The sequence below is a fragment of the Danio rerio genome, chromosome 19, assembly GCF_049306965.1.
Source record: "Danio rerio strain Tuebingen ecotype United States chromosome 19, GRCz12tu, whole genome shotgun sequence".
NCBI classification, from domain to species: Eukaryota; Metazoa; Chordata; class Actinopteri; order Cypriniformes; family Danionidae; genus Danio; species Danio rerio.
Genome location: NC_133194.1, coordinates 34,132,988 through 34,155,111, shown reverse-complemented (window position 1 = coordinate 34,155,111; position 22,124 = coordinate 34,132,988). Strand labels below are relative to the sequence as shown.

At 38.7% G+C, this 22,124-nt stretch overlaps 1 protein-coding gene across 6 annotated transcripts in view; it reads left to right on the top strand.

Annotated features, from left to right (window-relative positions):
* The window catches only part of ripor2 (RHO family interacting cell polarization regulator 2), a 157,009-nt gene that overhangs the window by 45,806 nt on the left and 89,079 nt on the right, over positions 1 to 22,124 (top strand). For 2 of the 6 annotated variants that reach the window (XR_012394646.1, XM_021468091.3), the window contains exon 1: positions 9,729 to 9,943. Coding sequence is in view for 1 of the 3 variants with exons in the window: in XM_009294297.5 (XP_009292572.2) it covers positions 9,738 to 9,780 (43 nt within the window). In the remaining 2 variants the exon portion in view is untranslated. 6 annotated transcript variants of the gene reach the window in all.

Here is a 22,124-nt window from a genome sequence, read left to right as displayed (position 1 = left end):
GCGGCTTCAGCAAAGCTCAGTATGCTGGCATTTGATTTCAACCCTGTGCTGCCCCATGTATTGATTCATAGAGGATGGTGGAGATTTATGGTGTAGTCTAGCCGTTGAGATGTTATCTGCAGGTCTGTGGATCAGAGCTGGCACAGTAGTCTCTACACAATGCGCACAGTCATCAGCACCCTGCATTACATGTCCAAGGTTGCCAGTGAATAACTATGATGTCAGTGTCTATGTCAGCTAAGCTGGACAATTGCAGCTTTAATGGCTGTATATGACGACCATCCATCCATCAACTGATGGCTTATCTTTTCAAAATCTGATCACACAGCTGTTTGGCTCTCGATACAAGACTCTTTTAAGTAGTTAGCCCATATTATGTAGGTTATAAAACCTGATTCTGTCTGATTTCTAACTTTTTATTGATATGCTTTGTTTATATCTACAAATCCCCTGCATTTAAAGAGAATGTGGTTGACTATAGATAAGTTAAAGAGCCCCTATTATGGGTTTTTGAAAATGACCTTCCATGCAGTGTGCAACACAGCTCTAAGCGAATGAAAACATCCAGCTGAGGTTTAAATCTAAAAGTGCAACTTGTTTAAAATATTTTCTTTTAAATAGAAGATTCGATTCATAGTCGTTTAAATGATTCGTTGTTCATTTTGTAGTCGACATGAAACAACACCAAAAACAAAATGCCGGATCTGGTAAAACGTAAACGTGCCTTTCCCTTCAAACGCTAGCAGAGTGTGGGTGTGTGTGGGACTGATCCTGACTGAAGATGAGTGAACCCTAATAAGTGAACGATTAATGCAATAATCTACCCTGCAATGAGGGATTCGTCGGGTGATTGTTAAATAAAAGATCAGAAAAGACTAGAGCTGCGTCCCAAATCGCATACTTATGCACTATTCTACGCCCTTTTGTAGTATAAATAGTTTAAGTAGTGCGTTCACATTGAAAACTCTAAAAATAATAAGTGCACTTTAATTTCCTGGATGATGCACTCATTCAGCCGGTAAAATGAAGTGTGGAATGATGGACACTTTACGCACTCAATGACTGTTGGTTTGCCTACGTAGCAGAAGGGGCGGAGCTATCGGGCGCACATGTTGGATAACTTTATTTATTTTGGATGGTGAAATCAAAATTCTCCTATGAGAGTGATTATAGCGCCTCCCGATGGTGAATGCGATAATACTCACGGCAGGTATTATTTGATAATTCGGTTGTTTATTTCACTGTTTTGGCGACCGTCAAACGTCATCGGGGAAACGGTTTGAATTTCCGTTTTGTAAAAAAACATAAGTGTGCCATTTGGGATGACACTACATACATGTACTATCCTGTTGAGTGTGTAAGTGCATAAGTACATGAGTGCATAGTGTATAGTGTGCCATTTGGGACGCAGCTTAGGACTTTATCTTTAGGAACTTTATCAGTACACTGTTCATGGATCAGTTTCTTCCTCCAATTCACAAGTGTAAGTAAGTGTGATTAAAATGGCTGCCTCCTTGTTTTCTCTAGTTTGCAAATTATGTTGTGTTTTTTTACTTGTAATCAATCCACGCACGTTTAAAAACACGGTTTAAAATGCCACGTTTAAAAACACGGTGCATGCCGATTTGTTTACGGATTTAACTATGTTTGTGAGCTTGTGATCCTCTGCTGTTTGGCATTGCTTATCCACCTTCAACATGTGCACACGTGCAGCGGTCAAGTTTCAAAATAGTTCAGCTTTTGTCACAGTGTGGATTAATACTGGATTAATACTAATAATGTGTGTCATGGTTAGGAATAGAGCAACATGCTGGTGTTTAACTGCATTGCTTTAACGCACTCCTGCATTGGGCTCACACATACACTCTGACTATGTTGATAAGCCGTGGTGGATGTTTCTCTTTGTCTTGCACTAAACGCAACAGACTGGGTCTTTAGACCAATCAGTGTAAATTAGCATCACGCTAAGAAGGGGTTTGAGAACAAATGAATCACTGAACAAATCATTTTTTGGGATCATTAGGTGAAAATAAATGCACATTATAAGACAATAAAAGTGTTTTTTGACCCTGCATGCAAAATATGACATTATATAATGCATAATAGGAGTTCTTTAATGAGTTTACATTTCACAGGTTTATGTCAATTGACATGAAATATCTTACTTTTTCTCAAAATTGTGATTTTTGCATGTATTTTTATGTAGTGTACTTTGCAACTGTGAGAAATACAGAAAAAAGGCAGAATTGTGAGATTATAAATAATATCAAATAGCCGTTCTCATATCGTTCACATATCGCCATTCTCACTTTTCATAAACACAAGTCATAAACTTATCGTTGTGAGTTATCATCATAATTTAGATATGTTTCTCTGAATTGAGACTATATGTCTATTGCTATTTCGCAATTCAGAAAAAATTGGTAAAAGCTCAAGTTCCAAACTCAGACTTCTGATAATAAATAGAGCCAAAATTGCAAGTTGCACTGCAAAAAAATGCTTTTCTTATAGAGGGTTTGTCTTGTTTTTAGTCCAAATATCTACAAATTCTTAAATCAAGAAGCATTTTCTAGACAAGTAAAAAATATTTTTAAAATATCATCAAATCAAAAAATAAATATTGTATTATTTTAAGAAATAATGTGTCAAATGGAGTGAGTTTTCAATTGTCAATTTAATAAGAGTATTTAGCTTACCCCATTGGCAGATTGTTTAGCTTGTTTTAAAGAAGAAACTCACTCAATTTTGGCATAATATTTCTTAAATTAAGACAATGAGTTTTGCTTGTCTAGAAAATGCTTCTTGGTTTAAAAATATTTATATATTAAGACTAGAAACTAGACAAAAAAATCTAAGTAAGAAAAACATTTTTTGCAGTGTGTTTCTTGTAGCTAGGTAGTTTTTACTCAAAATTAAATGAATTAAACTTTAAATTGTGATTGTAAGAAAAAGGTTTGAAAAGGCTATTTTAACCTGTTTTTCTCAATCAATATTTAAACATTGTCCCCCTTATAATACACCAATACTTTGATGCTAACATTTCCTTGTTTAGCTTGAATTGTGAATAGCTTGAATGATTCATGCAGATTGAGGCTTACTCCCTCTGCACTGCAACATGCATGCATGAGGTTTATCCATCCATATACTAGCATGTAATGCTCAGGGCAAAAGTGTCAGAAAGAGGCAAGCATGACCTGGTCATAGCAAACTCAGGACACATGCCCTCAGTCGCACAGAACAAACTGAGCAGCCTCAGGGTGAGAGGGAAGAACATGTGATCGCTGTTCTCTTTCTATGAGCTGCCACAGTGCTGCTTTTTTAAAGACAACTCGATGGGAGATTCAAGTATCATGTGCGCAATAATTGTTATGTGGGGGGATGCGCATTATATATTTTTCCTCAACACAACCACATGACGGAGGCCTCCATTGACCTACTTTAGACCAAACAAGCAAAGCTTCAACAAACATGAGGCTATGACTGTATTCTTCTAGTAAAAAACATAATATGAAGAAGTGAAACACTGAAAGATGAGCAAGTGCATTTCCTGGTTTGTGCTATACAGCTGATCCACTGATCTGGGACCACTAATGATCCTTTTCACCACGTCAGAACTGATCTCAATCTAACCATAAACCTATTATGCTCCTGGCGGCTTAGACAAACACCTGGAGGCCGGCTGTACACAGACAGATGTGTGTGTGTGTTGGCACCGGGAGCTGCTACCTGCATCAGAGCCTGTCATTAGCACCAAAGGCTGGAGATTAGCCACAGGGCACTGTAGTCTGTAATCTGAAAACTCAGGCTTACTGACAGCCTTTAAACTCTAGGAAGATGCAGTTTCACTGTGCTGCAATTTCCAAGGAAATGTTCAGTCACCTCACAATTTACTTAGAAGTAGATTTATGTATTTTACATGAAAACGCGAGCGGAGCCTAACCATGCAAAGCTCACAACATTGTGCTGTATGCTAAGACATTGCTCAGTTACTGCATATAACTAACTTTTAAGTTTTCTATGTAAGTCCTAAGTTTTTTTTTAATTAACATGTTCAATTTTATTCATCTTTATTTCTATAGTGCTTTTACAATTGTGTCAAAGCAGCCTAATATAGATGAAGTTCTAGCAAAGGGAAACTGCTCAAGTCCAGTTATCAGAGTTGCAATTCAGACTAGTTTAATTCAGTGTAATGTAAATGTAATAACTTGTCATAGATATATACACTAGATGTCGCCTGGCCTATTGTTGTCTATTGGACGGAATGCGTCAATAGCGCCGCCATCTTGCTACAGGGTGCTCCTTTGAAATTAATGCGGGACCAAGGTACAGTGGAGGACTGTGGCCACGCAAAGCCAGAGATATACACATATACACATATATCTATGATCGGGAGTTTTACTGGATGTTAGTATGTAATTTTTTTTTCTAATTACGAAAATTATAATTTTACATCACTTTTCTACATTGATGGATCAGTGACCGCACGGGCATTCCTGACAAAAAGCTTGTGTTTGTGTGCACAGAAATGTACTATTCACCCTCCCTGTTAAATTTGATCTAATCCGTGTCCTGAAACACACCTCCTCTCCTGCTTTCACTTCTCATACTGACGGAGGGAGCGATTCGTTTGTGAATGAATCCCCCGAACGACTCTTTCACTAGCGACAATAATACAAGTTTCTGGCAGCGCAGCATCTCGTTGTCATATTTATTTTGCATTGTTTGCTGATTTTATTCAACAAAACTACCATAAGCCGAGTGTTTAGTGCGAGTTGGAGCTGCTTTGCCGTATGGTGAATGCAGTAAGTGACTGTTATCCTCAATAACGTTACCTTTTAGCACAAAAGTTCAGAACATACAAAAACAGAAAAAAACATAATATTACCTATGAAATGTTCTGCCTTTGTGCTTTGTTTTCTTTGTTTGCTCATTACTACACCCATAGGCAGCCCTAAAGTCCCGCATCTTCTCGTTATAACACTATCTTGACTAGTGCGGTTGAATGACACTTGTCCTGGGAGCACTGTACCAATGTGGCGGCTCTATTGACGCATGCTCAGGGTCCCTATGCGATATTTAGTGTATATATCTATGATAACTAGTGCTGTGGGAGTATTGAACTGAGAAATATTGTGTTTTAATTCAATTTTATTTTGGAAATATTTTATAGAGCAAAGTGGCACGGTGGCTCAGTGGTTAGCACTGTCACCTTACAACAAGAGGGTCACTGGTTAGAGTCCTGGCTGGGCCAGTTGGCATTTTTGTGTGGAGTTTGCATGTTTTAAGTGATAGTAGTTCAGCATTTGTGTCTTGTTAAATTGATCATTCCATCAACAGCTTCACACATACCGATCTTCAGCTGCACTTGTCTGAATGCTTCTCCTAACCTCTGACCTCAGTGGCATGTCGTAACTTATTTCTGTTTGTCTTACTTTGTGTTTGTAAAACACAATCGCACAAGCATGTGTCAGAAAATATAGTGCTATTAATAATGAGAATGGGCAGAATGAGCTGTGTCTGTGAGCACTGTCACATTCCTTGCATATTGACACTTTTCATTTGCATTTGCACCAGCTAACCAGTCTCAGACCAGTAGCAAGTGAATGGAGATTCTGTAGCAGGCTCCTCTAAGCCTGAGAACTGTTTGTACAGGGCTCCAGTAAATATAGCTTCTCGACGGGGGCTGCTGATGACAGCCATAATTACAGGATGAGCCGAGCAGCAGCTGAGAGAGAGGATACATGTGGAGGTGTCTGAGCTGCACTGCCCAAGCCTGTCTGGATGCGCTCAGCCTCTCCGTCCGACCATTATGCAACACATCGCACCAGAGAGAGTGATGCACCACCAAGGTCTGCTTTAACCACAATGAGCTCAGCAGGAAGACTGGATTTATAGAACGAGACATGATGCAAAGTGGCTTTCACAGTAACAGTGCTTAAATCAGGTGCTCAAATTTTAATGCGGTCATGCTGATTCTGCAAGCATCTGCAAGGCTCTTTTTACTTCTATCTACAGAAAAGACTTTAGGTTGGTGGATAAATGCATGTGTTTTTCAGATAAAAAGATTTTTGTGCATAATTAATCCTTCTGATGTCTTATCTGCTTATTGTCTAAAAAAGAAAGCATAAAAAATTACTGTTAATTTAGGCATCCCCAGGCCATCTAAGATAAACAAAAGATACATTTTCATTTATTCATTCATTTTCTTTCTGCTTAGTCCCATACCTGTCCCAAATCTGAGAGACTGGTGTGTGTCTGTGTGTGTGGAGGGGGGATCTAGGTGTCTAAGGCCATACTCACACTATGTACAGTTGCCTCGAACCGGGCAAAAGCACGCTTGTCCCCCCTCCTGTCTCCCCCGACAGCCCGCAATCACACTACAATCGGGCCTGAGCACGCTTACGTCATCGATGCTGCGCTGTTCAGTGAGTGCTCTCGCTCAGCACAGTGGAGATTTCTCTAGTTATATTGTTTCAGTTGTTTGTTATGCAGTGACATGCAGTCAAAAATTTCGCCAAACAGTCCTTAGGGATGCAGTGACACGCAGTCAGATATTTCACCAAACAGATCCGCCACTTTTGGCGCTCATAAACAATCATAAAGCCCTCGTGCTGCAGGAATGAGGAGGTCTGCTGAAGGCGCGCAGCTGTCGTGCAGTGAGGGGTTTGCGTCTTTATTAAACTACGGCAGTTTGCGTTCATTGAACAATAAGAATGATTAATGAATCCATATGAAACAGTCCCTTAAAAGTCACGTCAAGCTTTCAGCTTCAGGCTTTGGCGTGTTTTGCACTCACACTACAAGCGTACTACGCCAAGTGAACCGTGCTCAGGCCCACCTCTTCCAACCGGGCCAGGGCCGGCCAAGTGAACTGTGCTTGAGCCCGATTCAGCACACTCACAATTCTCAAACGATCCGGGACACGGGCCGTCACGGAACGGATGGCATAGTGTGAGTAGGCCCTAAATAAAACAGCTAAGTAACTGTACTACGTTACTCACGGGGGTCTAGGTGTCTGAATAACACAGCTAAGTAAATATGCAATGGCTTTTGGGCAGCTGATGCGATCAGATACTATACCAAATTTGGCAATCAGGGGGTGTTATAGACTGTACAGCTGAGGACTAGTGGTGGTGGTGGTGGTGGGAGGGGTGGAGATGTCGGGGGGCGCAATTACGGGAGTTAAAGTAGAAATAATAAAATGGGAGGGTGGCGGGAGATGGGTCTGAAATATGGGAGACTCCCGGGAGTGTTGGAAGGCTTAGTCCCTTTATTCATCAGGGGTCGCCACAGCGGAATGAACCGCCAACTTATCCAGTGTATGTTTTACAGTGCAAATGCCCTTACAGCTGCAGCCCAGTACTGGGAAACATCCATACATACTCATTCACACACATACACTACGGCCAATTTAGTTTATTCAATTCATCTATAGCACGTCTTTGTACTGTGGGGGAAACCGGAGCACCCGGAGGAACTCCATGCCAATATGGGAAGAACATGCAAAGTCCACTCAGAAATACCAAATGGCCCAGCCAGGACTCAAACCACTGAGCTACCGTGTTGCCCCAGAAATACATTTTACTATGTTATTTCTTATACTATATGTATATTTTCGAACTACTAAAAATATAAGTAAAAGAATTATGAGCTACATTGGACTGTTAATTAACAGATTATTACTTTTTTTTTTTACTTTGACTTGTCAGATATTCAGAATATTGTTTCATTAGCATTTTTTCAATTTTCTCACTTCTGTTGTATTTCATTTCTTAAACTCAATCAATTTCAAAAAACTTCTACAATCTTAATATATAAAGCACAAAAATCAAGGTGGTAGCTTTTCAAAGGGTACACATTTGTCATTTTTAAGAGCACTTAAGGTAATAATACTTTATGAATCCTTTAGGTACAAATGAGTATCTTTTTGAAAAGGTACCGCCCCAGTGATTGCCTTAATTTCCGAGAGTGTATAATCAGCATAAAGAAACTAACCTATTCTTAAATAATATGAGCACATTTTTACCTCATTATGCAACCTTATTTTTCTCCATGCTAAATTCAATTGAGATTTATTAGAAGATTATAAGATTACAAACAGAAGGCTAAATTATATATGAGAATAAGGGCAAATTAAATGTTTCAATTAAACTTTGTGCTTGAATCAGATTTTTAAAAAGTAAGGATCCTCAGCGAGCAAATCAAGGGATTTTGAACAGGGGGTTCGAAAGACCCACTAACAAAGGTCCAGAATTTGGCCCACACATGTGCTCATTTCTGCTATTTTGACTGCTATGCCATAATAAATTGTGGAAATAACCCATCAAAGGTTTTACGACCACGCCAAATCTGCGTAAGTAAAGTCAACTTTCACTATTGACCTACTGCATTGTTAAGTACATTTTACAAGTAGCTTTTATTTTAAATCTTTGACCTTATTCTTGAAACAAAAATATGAAAAGGTGGAAAGCACCAAAAGTGGCCCATATTAAAGTCCATTCTAATACTAAATAGGCTGTTGTTGTTATCCAGGCTTTTATTTTTAATCGTGAAGCTCTGCAATATTATTATTGTTATGTTTTAATAGTTTTGTAATTAAATGGTCAAATTCTGACCGAGGAAAGTTAAATTTGTGTTGGCCAGTTTGTTATTTGACTAATGAATGACGTTTTTTTAAAATGATACTTGATGTAATACATTTGTATTTAACTTTTTTCATATTCCTTTATTCTAAATCAGAAATGCCCAAACTAGGACCCTTAGGCCAAAGTTGGCCCATAGAAACCTTTGATTTGGCCCACCATCCCATCTCAGAAGAGAAAGAGAATGATGGGACTGTTGGGGCGAATGCCTTTAACAGAGCTTGTCATTTTTTTATGTAACCTTTTGTTTGTTTGTTAATTGTTGAGATACAAAAAAAAGCTAATTAAATGTTTCAATTAAACTTTGTGCTTGAATCAGATTTTTAAAAAGTAAGGATCCTCAACCAGCAAATCAAGTGTATTCAATATTCAGCATTGGACACCATTGTGTTATAAACAGGATTTATTCATTTATTTATTTATTTTGCATCAAGTTCATTATAAAATGTAAAAAATATAACCCCACCCCTGTTCAAAATCTTCAGGAAATAATTGTAGTGCATCAAAATGTGTGGTTATGAGGACTATCTGACAAGCTAATCCAGCTAAAAATAGTGCTTAAAATGTCACTAAATGGAGTATTTAAACCTCATAATAAAATAGAAAATAAGGCAACTAACTGCAAAAAAAAAGTAAACTTTTTGAGAAAAAAGAACCACCTTTCACCATCTTTCACCAGGCTAGTTACAGGCCTGGCATAGTTAGTTAACGAAACCTCTATTCATCAAGCTCAACTTAACACTAATATTAATTTCCGTTATTAAGACTTTAGCAGTGGTATTCCAGCATATACATTGCACTGTTTCCATAGTGTGCAGTTTCATGTAACCTACCGGCACACTGAGCTATTTTAAATATGCAAGACACGTATTTTAAGCAGCTTAAGATTCACTCTGACAGCTGAGCACATTAATGCCAGCCCCTGATGTGCCACACTACAATGTGTTTTTAGACGAGCCTTGAGTCAGTCAAGGGTGAATATTATGTCCTGTAGTGACAAAACAGACAGGCCCCGCCCACTGCCCCAGGGATCCCTCCTGATTGGCCAGGGAGAGCTGTGAGGGGGCGCTACAAATCTCTACGAGTGTACTACATATGATTTTTGATCCGTTGCTGTCGTGCCGGATGGTTTCGCTCGGTGAGTGAAAGTCTGTGGTGTTGTCATTCATCTCGTTTTGTGGTCGTTTTTGCTGTAAAGCACACTGGCTTCACAAGGGATAAGTGATATTTCGCTCGCACGGATGGAAGTGCACAACTCGAGTAAATAACATTCACTGGGAATAAGTTTTCTCTCTCGAGCGGTGAGTAACATTACGTGCTGTTCTTTTGGACACTGAAGCGTGCTTAAATCTTGATATTACAGTTCACTGTGCTGTTTTAAAACACATGTTTGCTGGATATATTTCTAAAATTATAGTTTAAGGTGTAGTTGAGGTTGAACTATTGTCGTTTATTTTGATTCATTGTGCATGGGATTCATGAGTTATATGCGCTGTGTTAAACATATTTAACTGCATCAGAATCCAGTTTTAACAAATTTCATTGTATTTTTTTAATATATTAATTCTTAGTGTTAATATATGGACAGTGTTTTATACATTATTACTTTGTGCGAGCAGAATTGAACTGTTAATGCAGAAGCTGATCACGTTCATTTCATAAACCGAGCCAGGCTTCATCTCACTTTTCCAACTAATCGTTCTTTTGAGTTGGAAGTGTTCACTGAATCATATGAACCGATTCACAAAACGGACTGAATCTATCCGAGCGATTTGAGTGTAATTTTACCAGCATTATACAAGGGCGGATTTTAATAATTTAAATCTCAATAAAACGTGTTTATAGACGTAAATACGTATGTATAATGTTTAAAATGGATTTTGTTTTTATTAATGGAATCAGTACTCTGTTAATCTAAAATTGGGTCATATGAAATTACAAAAGCAGCCTTATTAATAACCATTTTGTATTGGGGTATTTTATTTTTCATAAAACGAATCAAAGGCCCTTTTCCAACTCCTATTAGCATCCATTTTCAATGGTTAGATCACAAATGAAAAATTTCCAGGACTGTTTCCACCTGATATCAACATGAGTTCAGATGCATCCATTGTGACCCCTGTTGTTTCGTCATGCTGCATCACTTTCAAAGGATCGCTCAGTGTGATGCACAAGAACTATCGAATGCGTATTCCATGTTATTTGATTTACGAGCATCCAGGAAAGCAAGTGAATGAAAAAGATGTGGATAACAACTATGAAAATTAGATTGTGCAGTGTAACTTTGAAACAACAGTAAAATATGGATTGTTTTTAGTGTGCTCTCTCATAACATGTCTCATATAAGGATCATGTGTTTTTCAGAGAGTAGTTGCTCTTGGCTGTTTGTACACATTTGTCCACATGAGTGTTAAGACTCTGAAAGTAATCCAGTTAATGTGTGTTTACTTACCTCTGGAAGTAATCAAAAGTGAACAAACTGCTTCACTTCTGTATTTAGCACTTGTGATCAATCATCAAAAGCTCATCTTAATACCAGCTGTAAATAAACAGGTTCCTACTACTTCCTTCCCACTACTGGAAGCAGCACTTTGTTGGCTTGTGCGAGTGTGAGGCATGAGATAAGATAAACTTCCATCAGATAGCCAGACTCGTATCTGTTTAAACATGCTCTGGTATACTTCGGCAGCTGTCACTTCAATATTTCATGAGCTCATATGGATGACACGGTGCCGTATGTTTGCTTTCAGAAGGCGAAATACTTGTATTAGAAGTCTAAATCCAAGTAAACAAGACCGTTGTTTGAGTGATCTGTATTTTATGTTTTTTTTTTTGCATTAAAAATATTTATTAAATTATTTGTAATGCTTCCAAGCTGAAAAAGGGCCTATTAAAAGTCTTCAGAATGTCCGTAATGTCGAAGCTAGTTGATTTAGAATATGACTAGCTTAGAACTTTTTAAGTTATCAACATTATTTTTGGGAAATATGAATGAAATGTAGGCTATACTTGCGCAAACAAGACCACTGTAAAAGTGGGTGGTCACTGGTCACTGTTATGCTCTATTGGAGGGGGCTGCTAGAGTCTACAGCTGCCAAATCAGTGATAAATAAGCATTTCTCAGAATCTCTGAAGATTGTTCTCTGAATAAACCCACCTTTCTGTCCCTCCCACCCTTTCATCCCCAATTCCTTTCTCTTACTCATATCTCTTTAATCTAAGCCTCGCAGAAAGGCCATGTAGTGCATATTAGATCACGTTCTGCACACTGTTTTTTTGTCCGACAAGTCAAAGCTTACATTCAGAGGTTAATCAGTTTTATCTTGGTCTGCAGACTGAGGTAGTGGGTTGAAAATGATTTGATTCCGGGCCACTTTTGAGCACAATACATACATTATGAATTCAATGGGGCCTTATGCCAATCCAGACAGTGCTTGAGGTTTGTCTAAATGGTGAGAATCATGATCACCAATATACGTACATTTATTTTCTGGAGTAAATAAAGGGGACTGTTTGGCTTTGGAGTGTCTTCAGCAGCGCATGCTATTTCTTATTCGTGAATTTCGCTGGATAAGGAAAAGCTCAGTGAAACTTGGCAGGTGTTCAGAAGGATGGGGCCGCTTTACTGCAGGCTCTTCAAAAACATCCTATCCTAGTTCTCTATGAGCACATCAGCTTTGTGCGTCGCTGTTAAGCTGTTTACAGTCATGTTTAGCTCTTGTGTTTTTCTTTAGGCTTTAGTGCTTTGCATTTTCACAGATAATAATGTTCCCCTCTTGGTGGTCATCAGCATATAATCCTACTCAGGGGGTCTTCAACCATTGCAAAGCCACTTGGCTGTACAGCAAGACTTGGTGATGTATCTACTGAGTGGGCTGAAATCTGTGTTATTTTGTTCTGAAGATGTTGAATTGACCACTCAATACTTAAGGCTGATTTATACTTCTGCATCAAGCAGACGCATATGCTTTGGCGCAGCATTTGCGTGGTCGCATAGCCCTCGCTGTGGCTGACGCCGACATGCACCTCACAAAAAATTTAACTACCTGTCGCAATGGTACCGGTAACGAGCATAGGCTGTGCTAAGATCCGCGAGCCTGATGGAGCGGGTGTTTACAAGTGTCGAGTGCCATGAAAGATCTCCAGGTAGAAACTTTTGTTTTATGTTTACTTTATGGTTAAAGTTGTTGCACGTCCGCCGATTCCTACCTCTGAATGAGCAAGTTTATCTACTTTTAGCAATCAGAAAAACAAAATGACAGAGAAGAAATTAGACACAGAGGAACATAAAAACCTACTGCTAGATAGCTCTTCAGAAGTGTCATTGCAGACCAACACAAACAGCGAGCAAAGTATAAATGCTCGGCTATGCGAAAGGCAGGCACCTTAGGTCACGCCCAACACTCGACGCAGAAGTATAAACCAGCCTGTATGCACACATATATTGAAAGGGTATTTGTTTTTTGTAAGGATATTTTCACTATTTCCCAGAGATGGGTTGCGGCTGGAAGGGCATCCGCTGCGTAAAAACTTGCTGGATAAGTTGGCGGTTCATTCCACTGTGGCGACTCGGTATTAATAAAGGGACTAAGCTTAAAAGAAAATGAATGAATGAATATTTTCACGTTTATATAAAACATATTTTAATATAAAATGCATATTTTTAAACGACATTTGAAAATTTATTAATTCCGGAAATATTTTAAGGGAATGTTATAAAGAGTTGCCTTCTGGAAGAATTTTTGAATATTTATCATTGATCGAATTGAAAGATCTTCAATGACTGTTTGTCAGTGCTGTTTTTGTTGTTTAATGTGTGTTTGTTTTGAAACAGTGATTGTAATTTATATATTGCATATTTAATGCCAATGTTGCCATGATAGAGCCAATGCTGCTGATATGGCACTAAAACATAAATATTAGGACTGTACAATATCAGAAATGATGATGATCATTTTGCTCATTGTTAATCACGATTCATAATGATGATTACTTCTTTGGTTATAAACTTTTATTCACTTGTGTGTTCTTGTTGAACGTTACAGCCACAAATATAGAAAAAATAAACATGAACAGAACATATTTAAAAAGAAGAGGCCTCTCTGACAAGATTTATCTTAGCTGTGAAAATAAAATAAATATATAAGATTAAACTGTGCCTCTTTTACATGTCAACTAATAAACTAAAAAAGAAATACAACTGGTCACAAATATCATTATTGTGATAAAAAAATATGTACTATATAATAAATATATAAAAATGAAACTTGTTTAACTTTATGGAAAAGCATGTTGAGCTGCACATCACAGAGCTTTGAGCTTTTTGACAGACATGTAATTGAATTTATGAGGTTTATGTGTGCTTGCAAGGCTTTCTTTTTCTTGTACAGACAAATCCCAGTGACATAGTCTGACTCCAAGGGCCTGCGGAGGGGTATTTTAAGAGGAGGAAGAAAAGGAGAAGTTGATGAAAGGGACAGATATAGCCTACCTTCAAGTCTTTTTAGTTGGCAGAGAAAGCGAGATGAAAAGGGGTCTGTGCTTGATCTGCTGTCATTCTGTGCTTATGGTGGAGGGCAGTGAGAGGTTTTGGCTCACGTCGTGTCCTTAAAGAGAGCTAAATCAAATCAGCACGGTCAGCAAGAGGCCGTCTGAGCATCAGTGTTACTATAGATTCAGCCTCCACTGAGATGTGCTTTCTGTTGTCAGCTAGCACTCATCCAATAACATTTCAATGACTGTTTTACCGTTGTACTCTTCTGATGTTAACAAGTAAACCTGGTCAAGAGCTGCTTATAACTATTTTGCTGTATGACACCTACATATGCAACAGCATTTTAATAACATTAGCTTTTTCCAACACAGGCTCATTGCGGATACACACCCAGATCTACATTTTTGGGTACAGTGAAATACTTAAAGAGCCCATATTATGGGTTTTTGAAAATTCCCCTCCATGTAGTGTGTAACACAGCTCTAAGTGAAGTGAAGTATCCAGCTAAGGCTTAAATCTGTAAGAATACAGTGTTTAAAACGGTTGATTCATCTATAAAAGAGTCGACTCATAGTGCTTCAATTGAGTCGCCTTGATACCGATTCATTAGGTGTTTCGCCATGACGTACGAACGAAACCAAGTTATTCACGTGCACGCGCAAACCCGGGAGATTTCAAACCTGAGGCCCCGCCCTCTGACGCAGAAACCCAGACACACACACACACACACACCCACAAACACACGCACACAAACATGCCGGTCGATTGAAGTCACACTGCAGATGGACATTATCGATTCTAGGGTTGTAACAATATACCGGTATGACGGTTTACCACGATTTGAATGTGCACGATTATCATACCATAAACAATTGCATATCAACGGTTTTAACCCTTAAAGACCGAGACAGCCGCCCGCGGCTAAAAATAAGTATTGCTCTTAAATGTTTAATAACTTTTGATCCGCTGATCCGATTCATACAATTCAAAGATTGGCATAAAGAAGAGAATCTCAGCTTTCCAGTGCTGTATCACATAACATTTTCAGAGGCTCGGGAATCAGTGCGGTTACGTCATCAACATTCGACAACGCTGATTTGACAAAGAAACGCTCGTCACTGTGTCTCCGGACAAATCAGACATGATACATTGATGCATTGTCCCTCCTCCATGCCCAGATTGGTTCAAACTCGCTATATCACAACCAATAAGCATAGGTTTCGCTTTTGTTTGTGGACCAAGCTTTTTGAACAACACGGAATGAGAGAACGGCATACATTTATGCGCGGCTAAATAAAACGCAAAAAAAAAAAGTTTTGCATGAAATAATTCTCATACTAAGTACCTTTGCATGCACAGCAGCACAGAAACATGACAAAACAGTGACACAGCAAAGACGAACTGCTGCTCTTGCTGTTTTCAAAAGATGCAAATGAAGGTGCAGCTGTTTGTCTGCATTGCAGACAAACATATCCAAACCATATCGATAGACAACCATATCCATGCTGGCACATAAAACCTAAGGATGTTCCATATTGAATCTAGTTTCGTTATGTAACTATTTATAGTATAGTAAATATTTATATCTATTTTTTTCCTGAGGATTTGCACCATGTTTATTTGGACTTTATTTGGACTTTGACACATTATTTATTATTTTCTTATTTTTTTATTTGTTCATTGTAAGTGGTGTTGTTTATAGTAACTGAAAATATATTATTTGGAAAAAGTCAAATTTGCTTCACTGTTCTATTATTTTGTAACATTTGTAACATACCGTATACTGCGAAACCGTCAAACCGTGGTATTGTTTTAGACGATTATCATACCGTGAAAAATTCATATCGTTACAACCCTAATCGATTCTCTACCCAGAGATGAAACCTCAGCATTATAACCAAGCAGTTGGAAACTTCTGGAAACTACAGGCTACAAAGAATGCTTCATCTGCGTTTGTTAAAGTAAGGATCAGTAAAGAGTAACTTATTAATGGACGTCAGGATGAGTTTCTCCCTCCATTTCTCAAGTGTAAGTACGTGCGATTAAAGTTGCCTCGTTGACTCTAGCTTGCAAATGTATTTAGTTGTGATTTGTTACTTGTAACCGCGTGTACTGTATCAGGTTAACTGGCTATATTCTCTTATCGCGTGCAAAGTCACGTTAAAAACGCGACGCGTGCTGTTTGTTTACGGAGCTCCGTGGTAGAGGTCTGCATTCCCGCGGCTGTCCCCGCGCCAGATTTCTGCGGCGCGGGAATAAATTTCCGTATCAATCGCGGGAGCGGTCGGTAACAGGTTAATTTGGGACGGGAGCGGGCTTTCTAGCAATATCGTGGATATTGCTATGCGAATGAGACAGAGCTTTGCCTGCCTGTGTGTCTGCTTGGCGCTTGTGTGTATGTGTTAGTGCGCGCGTATGAGAGAGAGAGAGAGAGAGAGAGAGAGAGAGAGCTCTGTCTGGCTGTCTGGCTGGACTGTTTAGCTGGGTGATTTTCGGTTATGTTCTCCCCCGCTCTTTAGCGGGATCGGGCGCGGCGGGCAGAAAACGGGGCGGTTCGGGCACAGGGACAAGAAATTCTAAATATAAGCGGGAGCGGTCGGGTTCAGGCTAAAACCTGGCGGGTGCGGGCGGAAGCGGGAGCGTTGTCGTCCAGAGGTGTGTGTGTGTTTGTGTGTGTGTGTGGCAGCTAAAATCCACGCCTACACTATGGAGCGTGTATGAACTGTGATTACTTTTATATTGCTGATTAGCTATTGGGCATTTCATTCTCTGACTGAAGGCAGTCGACCAATCGCGACAGACTGTCATCGGTCCAATCAGCGCAGATTAGCTTCGCGCTAAGGAGGGGTTTGGGAACAAATGAATCACTGGACGATTCATACAGGAGTCGCTGGGATAATTAGGTAAAAATAAATGCAGATTATAAGACCATGAAAGTGTTTTTTGACTTTGCATGCATATTAGACTTTTGTTGGAGACCCTTACAACCAAGATATGACCCTATTTCATGTATAATATGGGCTCTTTAAGAGGCTGTACACTTTTAATGATCACAAATTCCTCTTTCAAGTCCTCTTCTCGCATAAATCATAAATTGCTTAAAGGGCGCTACATAAACTTCAGCAGACCAGGTCAGCTTGCTGTCGACTGAATGACTGACTGACCCACCCCCTAAACCCAACTTATAGTGTTTTCGAAAGTAATTTAGAAAAAGGGCAGCTCAGTGGGTAGCACATTTGCCCCACAGTAAGAAGGTCGCTGGTTTGAATGTGGCTGGGTCAGTTGGCCTTTCTGTGTGGAGTTTGCATGTTCTCCCCGAGTTTGCATGGGTTTCCTCCGGGTACTCTGGTTTCCTCCACAAGTTTATTTAATAATATTTAAAAATAAATAACAAAAATTGCTTTTATTGTATTACCTAACGCATTATTGTTTTTGACATCTGTTAATGAATTTATTACAATAAAAACAAATAATTCATGTTAACACTACTACTCGTCAAGTTGCTGATGTCATAGTCCTCTATCTGTCAAGTGAACATCCAAACGCTTCTAAAAGATGGTCTTGGATGGTGAAACGGATATAAAAATATGACACAAAGAGGTAATTTGCTAAAAAAAAGAAGTAAAAAACAATATTATTGCGTTATAGCTTAAATAAACTTTATAATGCAAAACAACATTAAGCATATTAATACAGCTGTTTTTTGTCAGTTATATCAGTTGTTGAAATTCTTATTTTTAACCCAACGGGTTGAGTTATTAATCAATTAACCAAATAAAGGTTATGCCGAGTTCAGACTGCATGATTTTCAAAGTAATCGTGTCACAGATGTTTTCACACTGCTTGACTATCTGGGCTAGCGTTTCGTCGCTGCTTTGTTCACACTGCAAGATGAATCGGGGACAGGGACATTCACATTGCATGACTTACTATAGGACAAATCGCCAACAAGTTCGTCCAAACTACGTTTCACAGCCAAAAACACGTAGTATATCTTTTGTTATTAACTACATAATGAGAAAGAAGCCTTTAATGGGGTAGAACATGTACATATTCACTCACCTGGGTTTAAAGGGAATTAGCCATTTCTCCTCAACGTTGATAATAAACTAATTTCTTTCTGTATGAAATGTCAAACAGGCACGGGTGCTCCTGAGTCCTGTCAAACCTCCACTAGTTTTCCTCCATTTCGTGGGTCCAAATAAACCGAAAAAGAGCACTTTTAACTTCTCCCCCAGCCTCCCGCTGGCCTGCAGCAGGTATACACACACGCACACACAAGTGAAAGCTGCTCTCTCATTGGCTGTAGGCGATCGCTGATGTTATTTTCAGTCAAAACTCAATTCACATGGCATGATTTGAATCGCCGACAGCTCCAGATATTTAGCACGCCAAATATCTCACAGGCATCTGCGACTCATCTGCGATTCTCTCAGATCGCGTCTTTGAAAGTTCATACTGTGTGATTGTCACTCACGTGCACGAGCAGCGATTTGCCTGTGATTTCAGGCATTTGTCGCCGATTTCTCAAAACCTGTCGGCGAGCCAAAATCGGGGCTAAAATCACACAGTCTGAACTAGGCATTACAAATAACCCAACAGAGCGCCAAATATTTAACTCAACTAGTTGAGTTATTACTAAATAACCTAATAAAGGTTAAAAATAACCAGACAAAACACCAAATATGTTTAACCATTGGTTAAATAAATAACAACATTTTTTAGAGTGTGTGGAAGTCGGTATCTTTTCCAACAATATATCTTCTTTTGTGCTTAACAGAAGAAAGAAACTTCCAACAGCTTTAGAACAAGTGGAGGATGAGTGAATGATGGGAGAGTTTACATTTTTGGATAAACTATGCCTTATTAAAAAGTAGCAAGTGAAATACTTTACTGTCACAGCTTTAATTGTGTAAAGTGGGGGAAGTGGAGCTTTCAGACTTCAATGATGAAGCACATAAAAACCTAAAGTTTGTACATTTAGACAGTCAAGTGCATTGTGCATAAACACAAGCTGTTAGTGCATTTTTTGAAGAAAAGCTTCAAGTGATTGACTGAAAAAAAAGAAAGATCTTTCTCTCATTTTCACACTCTTTAGCAGCCATGATGACGTGTTTATCTCTTATCGGTGGGGGTGCTATACTATCCCATAATCCTCTCTCATTAACAGTCTTTTTGAATTTACCTACACTAAGAACACCTCTCGCACACTTGTTTTCGATGATCCCTCAGCCCTATGATTAGTGTTGCGATGGATTATGCTTCAAACATAAGCCGATGAACTGAATGTTTTTGTTTTTCTCTGTTAGCATAGCACTCAGAAGGCGTGTGTAAATTTGATTGGTTGTAGTGGATTCTGTCTGAAATGGCATTGGCTGATAAAATTTAGGTCCTTGGATGTTGTTATGTATGACATATTTTCCCTCATGATGGCTGTTTTTTTTAGATCTTGTCAGCTGTGACATGTAATCTGCTCAAAAGCCAAATCCGTATGCCTTTTAAAGGGTGCTGTGCTCCTCGGGGTCTGTACTGACATACAACTGTGCTTTAGCCGGGATGAAGTCAACTGCTTCCTGTCAAAGCTTGAAGCGATGCAGATAACAGGAAAGCACCCTCATAAACTACAGCTGATTTTTAAAGCCAACTTTGGTTTAGTTTAATAATGCCAGGGTATTGCTATATTCTGTTGGCTGCAGATTCTGTTTCTGCACCAAATGTCATCTAAAATACTTTGAACGATGCAGACTTTTTAAGATTTTGACATTTTTATGTAGCAAGTGAAAATTTTAATTGTTGACTTTTCAATGTTTTTTTTATCAACCCTATATTTCAGCTTTACCTGCATTTCAAGAGCTCACACTTAGATATTGCTTGAGACTAATAGCAGGTTTGGCAACCCTGAGCTCTGAGATAATTGAGCCCAGGGCTCCCCCTTGGTCAATTAGCTTGTAAGGGGATCTGAGATCAGGTAGTTCTCGAGAGCTTCTCTGGTAAAGGAGGAAAAGGGGGAGATGGGGTGGAAGGGGGGATTCTTTAAAAGCGAAGATAAGGGAAGTAAGGTGAAATTGGCTATATATTGTAGGTTTGGATTCATCTGACTGGTTTACCGATGATTGAAGATGAGAGACCAGCCATAATCAATCATATCATGTGCTCCTCTCGAAATTAGTTTATAAAACTTCACTTAAAAGTCAATTTCTGCATTTCTGATAGATAATAGATTTTTTGTTCAATAGCTTAAGGGTCTGATTACACGCACACGCTGCATTCTGAGAACGCGAGGCGAACTGCTCTGCCTTTTTTTGAGAAGTGCGGTGAGCTTTTTGTCGCTAGGCAACAACTAAATCAGCTGCGTATTGTGCGTGAGTGCTGCTGTTGATATTGTTATAATTGTAACGTTTAATAATATTTTGATATTCAAGATTTATGTAAGTCATACAGCTCCTGATAACTCAAAACACCGACCACAAGGCTCTCTTCCATCTATAAAAGTCTTCATAGTAATCTTGACGACACAAACATTTCTGTCACCTCAACAGAAACCCTGCCTCTGCTTTTTATTTAATTGGAGAATGAAGAAGATGTGACTCATGTAGCATGCTTTTTCCACTCAGAGTTGATGTTTTCAACTGTAGGCTCACAGCGTGCAATGGCAAAAAGGCTAGGCGCAGTCGCATAAGCAGCGCACAAAATGCTCATGGCCATTCGTAAATCATTTAAAAAAGGCACCTCTCAATGCAATTTGACCTATTGTCTGCCAGGTAAAAAAAACCATAAGTGTATTCTTGTAGACTGTATTCTTGTCCAGATATTTTTTCCTAAACTGGCCCTAAAATGCAAGACACGTTAAAACTTTTCTGTTTTTACTGCAAACGATGTCGTATAAACAGGGTTTAGGTGTGATTCTTCCCTTAGTAAAAACAGTCATTCAGTACTTGGCCCATTGCCTGACCTATAAATCCACCACATCAAACCTGTGTTTGTCATATTTTTCATCGTGTTAATTTGTCTATGTATTTTTGAGATGCTGTTTGTTTTTTAGGTCTTCTTATATGCCTAGAAATTGAAAGTGATGTGTCATGTTTAATTCAAAATGGTTTTTCAGTCTTCAAAAAAAATAAAAAAAATAATCATGTTTCATCTGCGTATTCCTGGCACAAGTAAAAGTGTTGGAATCTTTTTTTAGAAGTGTTCCAGTTATGTCCAGTTGGTAGAGTGCAGGGGAGGCAGAAATGAAGAGGCAACTGTCTTTCTCTGTCTCTGTTCTTGTCTTTCTCATTTATCTTGCATGCACAGATGCACACTGACCTGCAACTGAATTGCTGAATCATTGGAGATTCACCTGAGAGTGGAAGGTTAAGGATTTGCTTTCAGCTTGAACCGTAGCCTTGTCTTATTTGTGTGGCACTGGCCAGCGCTGTCGGAATGAAGGGAGACTGAATTAAGTGAAATGCAGTTCAGTGGCTTAACAAATATTTGGGACTGGCATAGCCGCTCAGTGACAAACCACATTCAGTGCTGAAGAAATATGCACATGAATTTAGGACAGCTGTTCCTTGGAGCACAGTTGCTAAAAGGGACAGTTCACCTAAAAATAACAAATATGTCATCATTTAGTCATTTTTGTGTCATTTCAATTTTTTTTTCTCCTTCAGAATAAGGAATACAATATTTTGTACAATGTCCAAGCTTATTTACGCATGAAACATTATGTACTGTAAAAAGGCTGTTAATTTTGATACTACCATTTGCAAACTATAGTGGTACCACCAATATTTTGGAGTTATAGTATTACAATAATATCTTAGTACCAGTAAACCGTACAGCCCTACATAAAATATGTTATCATTTAGTGATATTTGTGTAATTTTAAATCAATTTTTTACTTTCTCATTTAGAATACAGAATACAATATTTTGTGCAATGTCCAAGCTTGCTTTTACATTTCAAGAGTTCACACTTAGATAATGCTTAACTATGATAGCCGG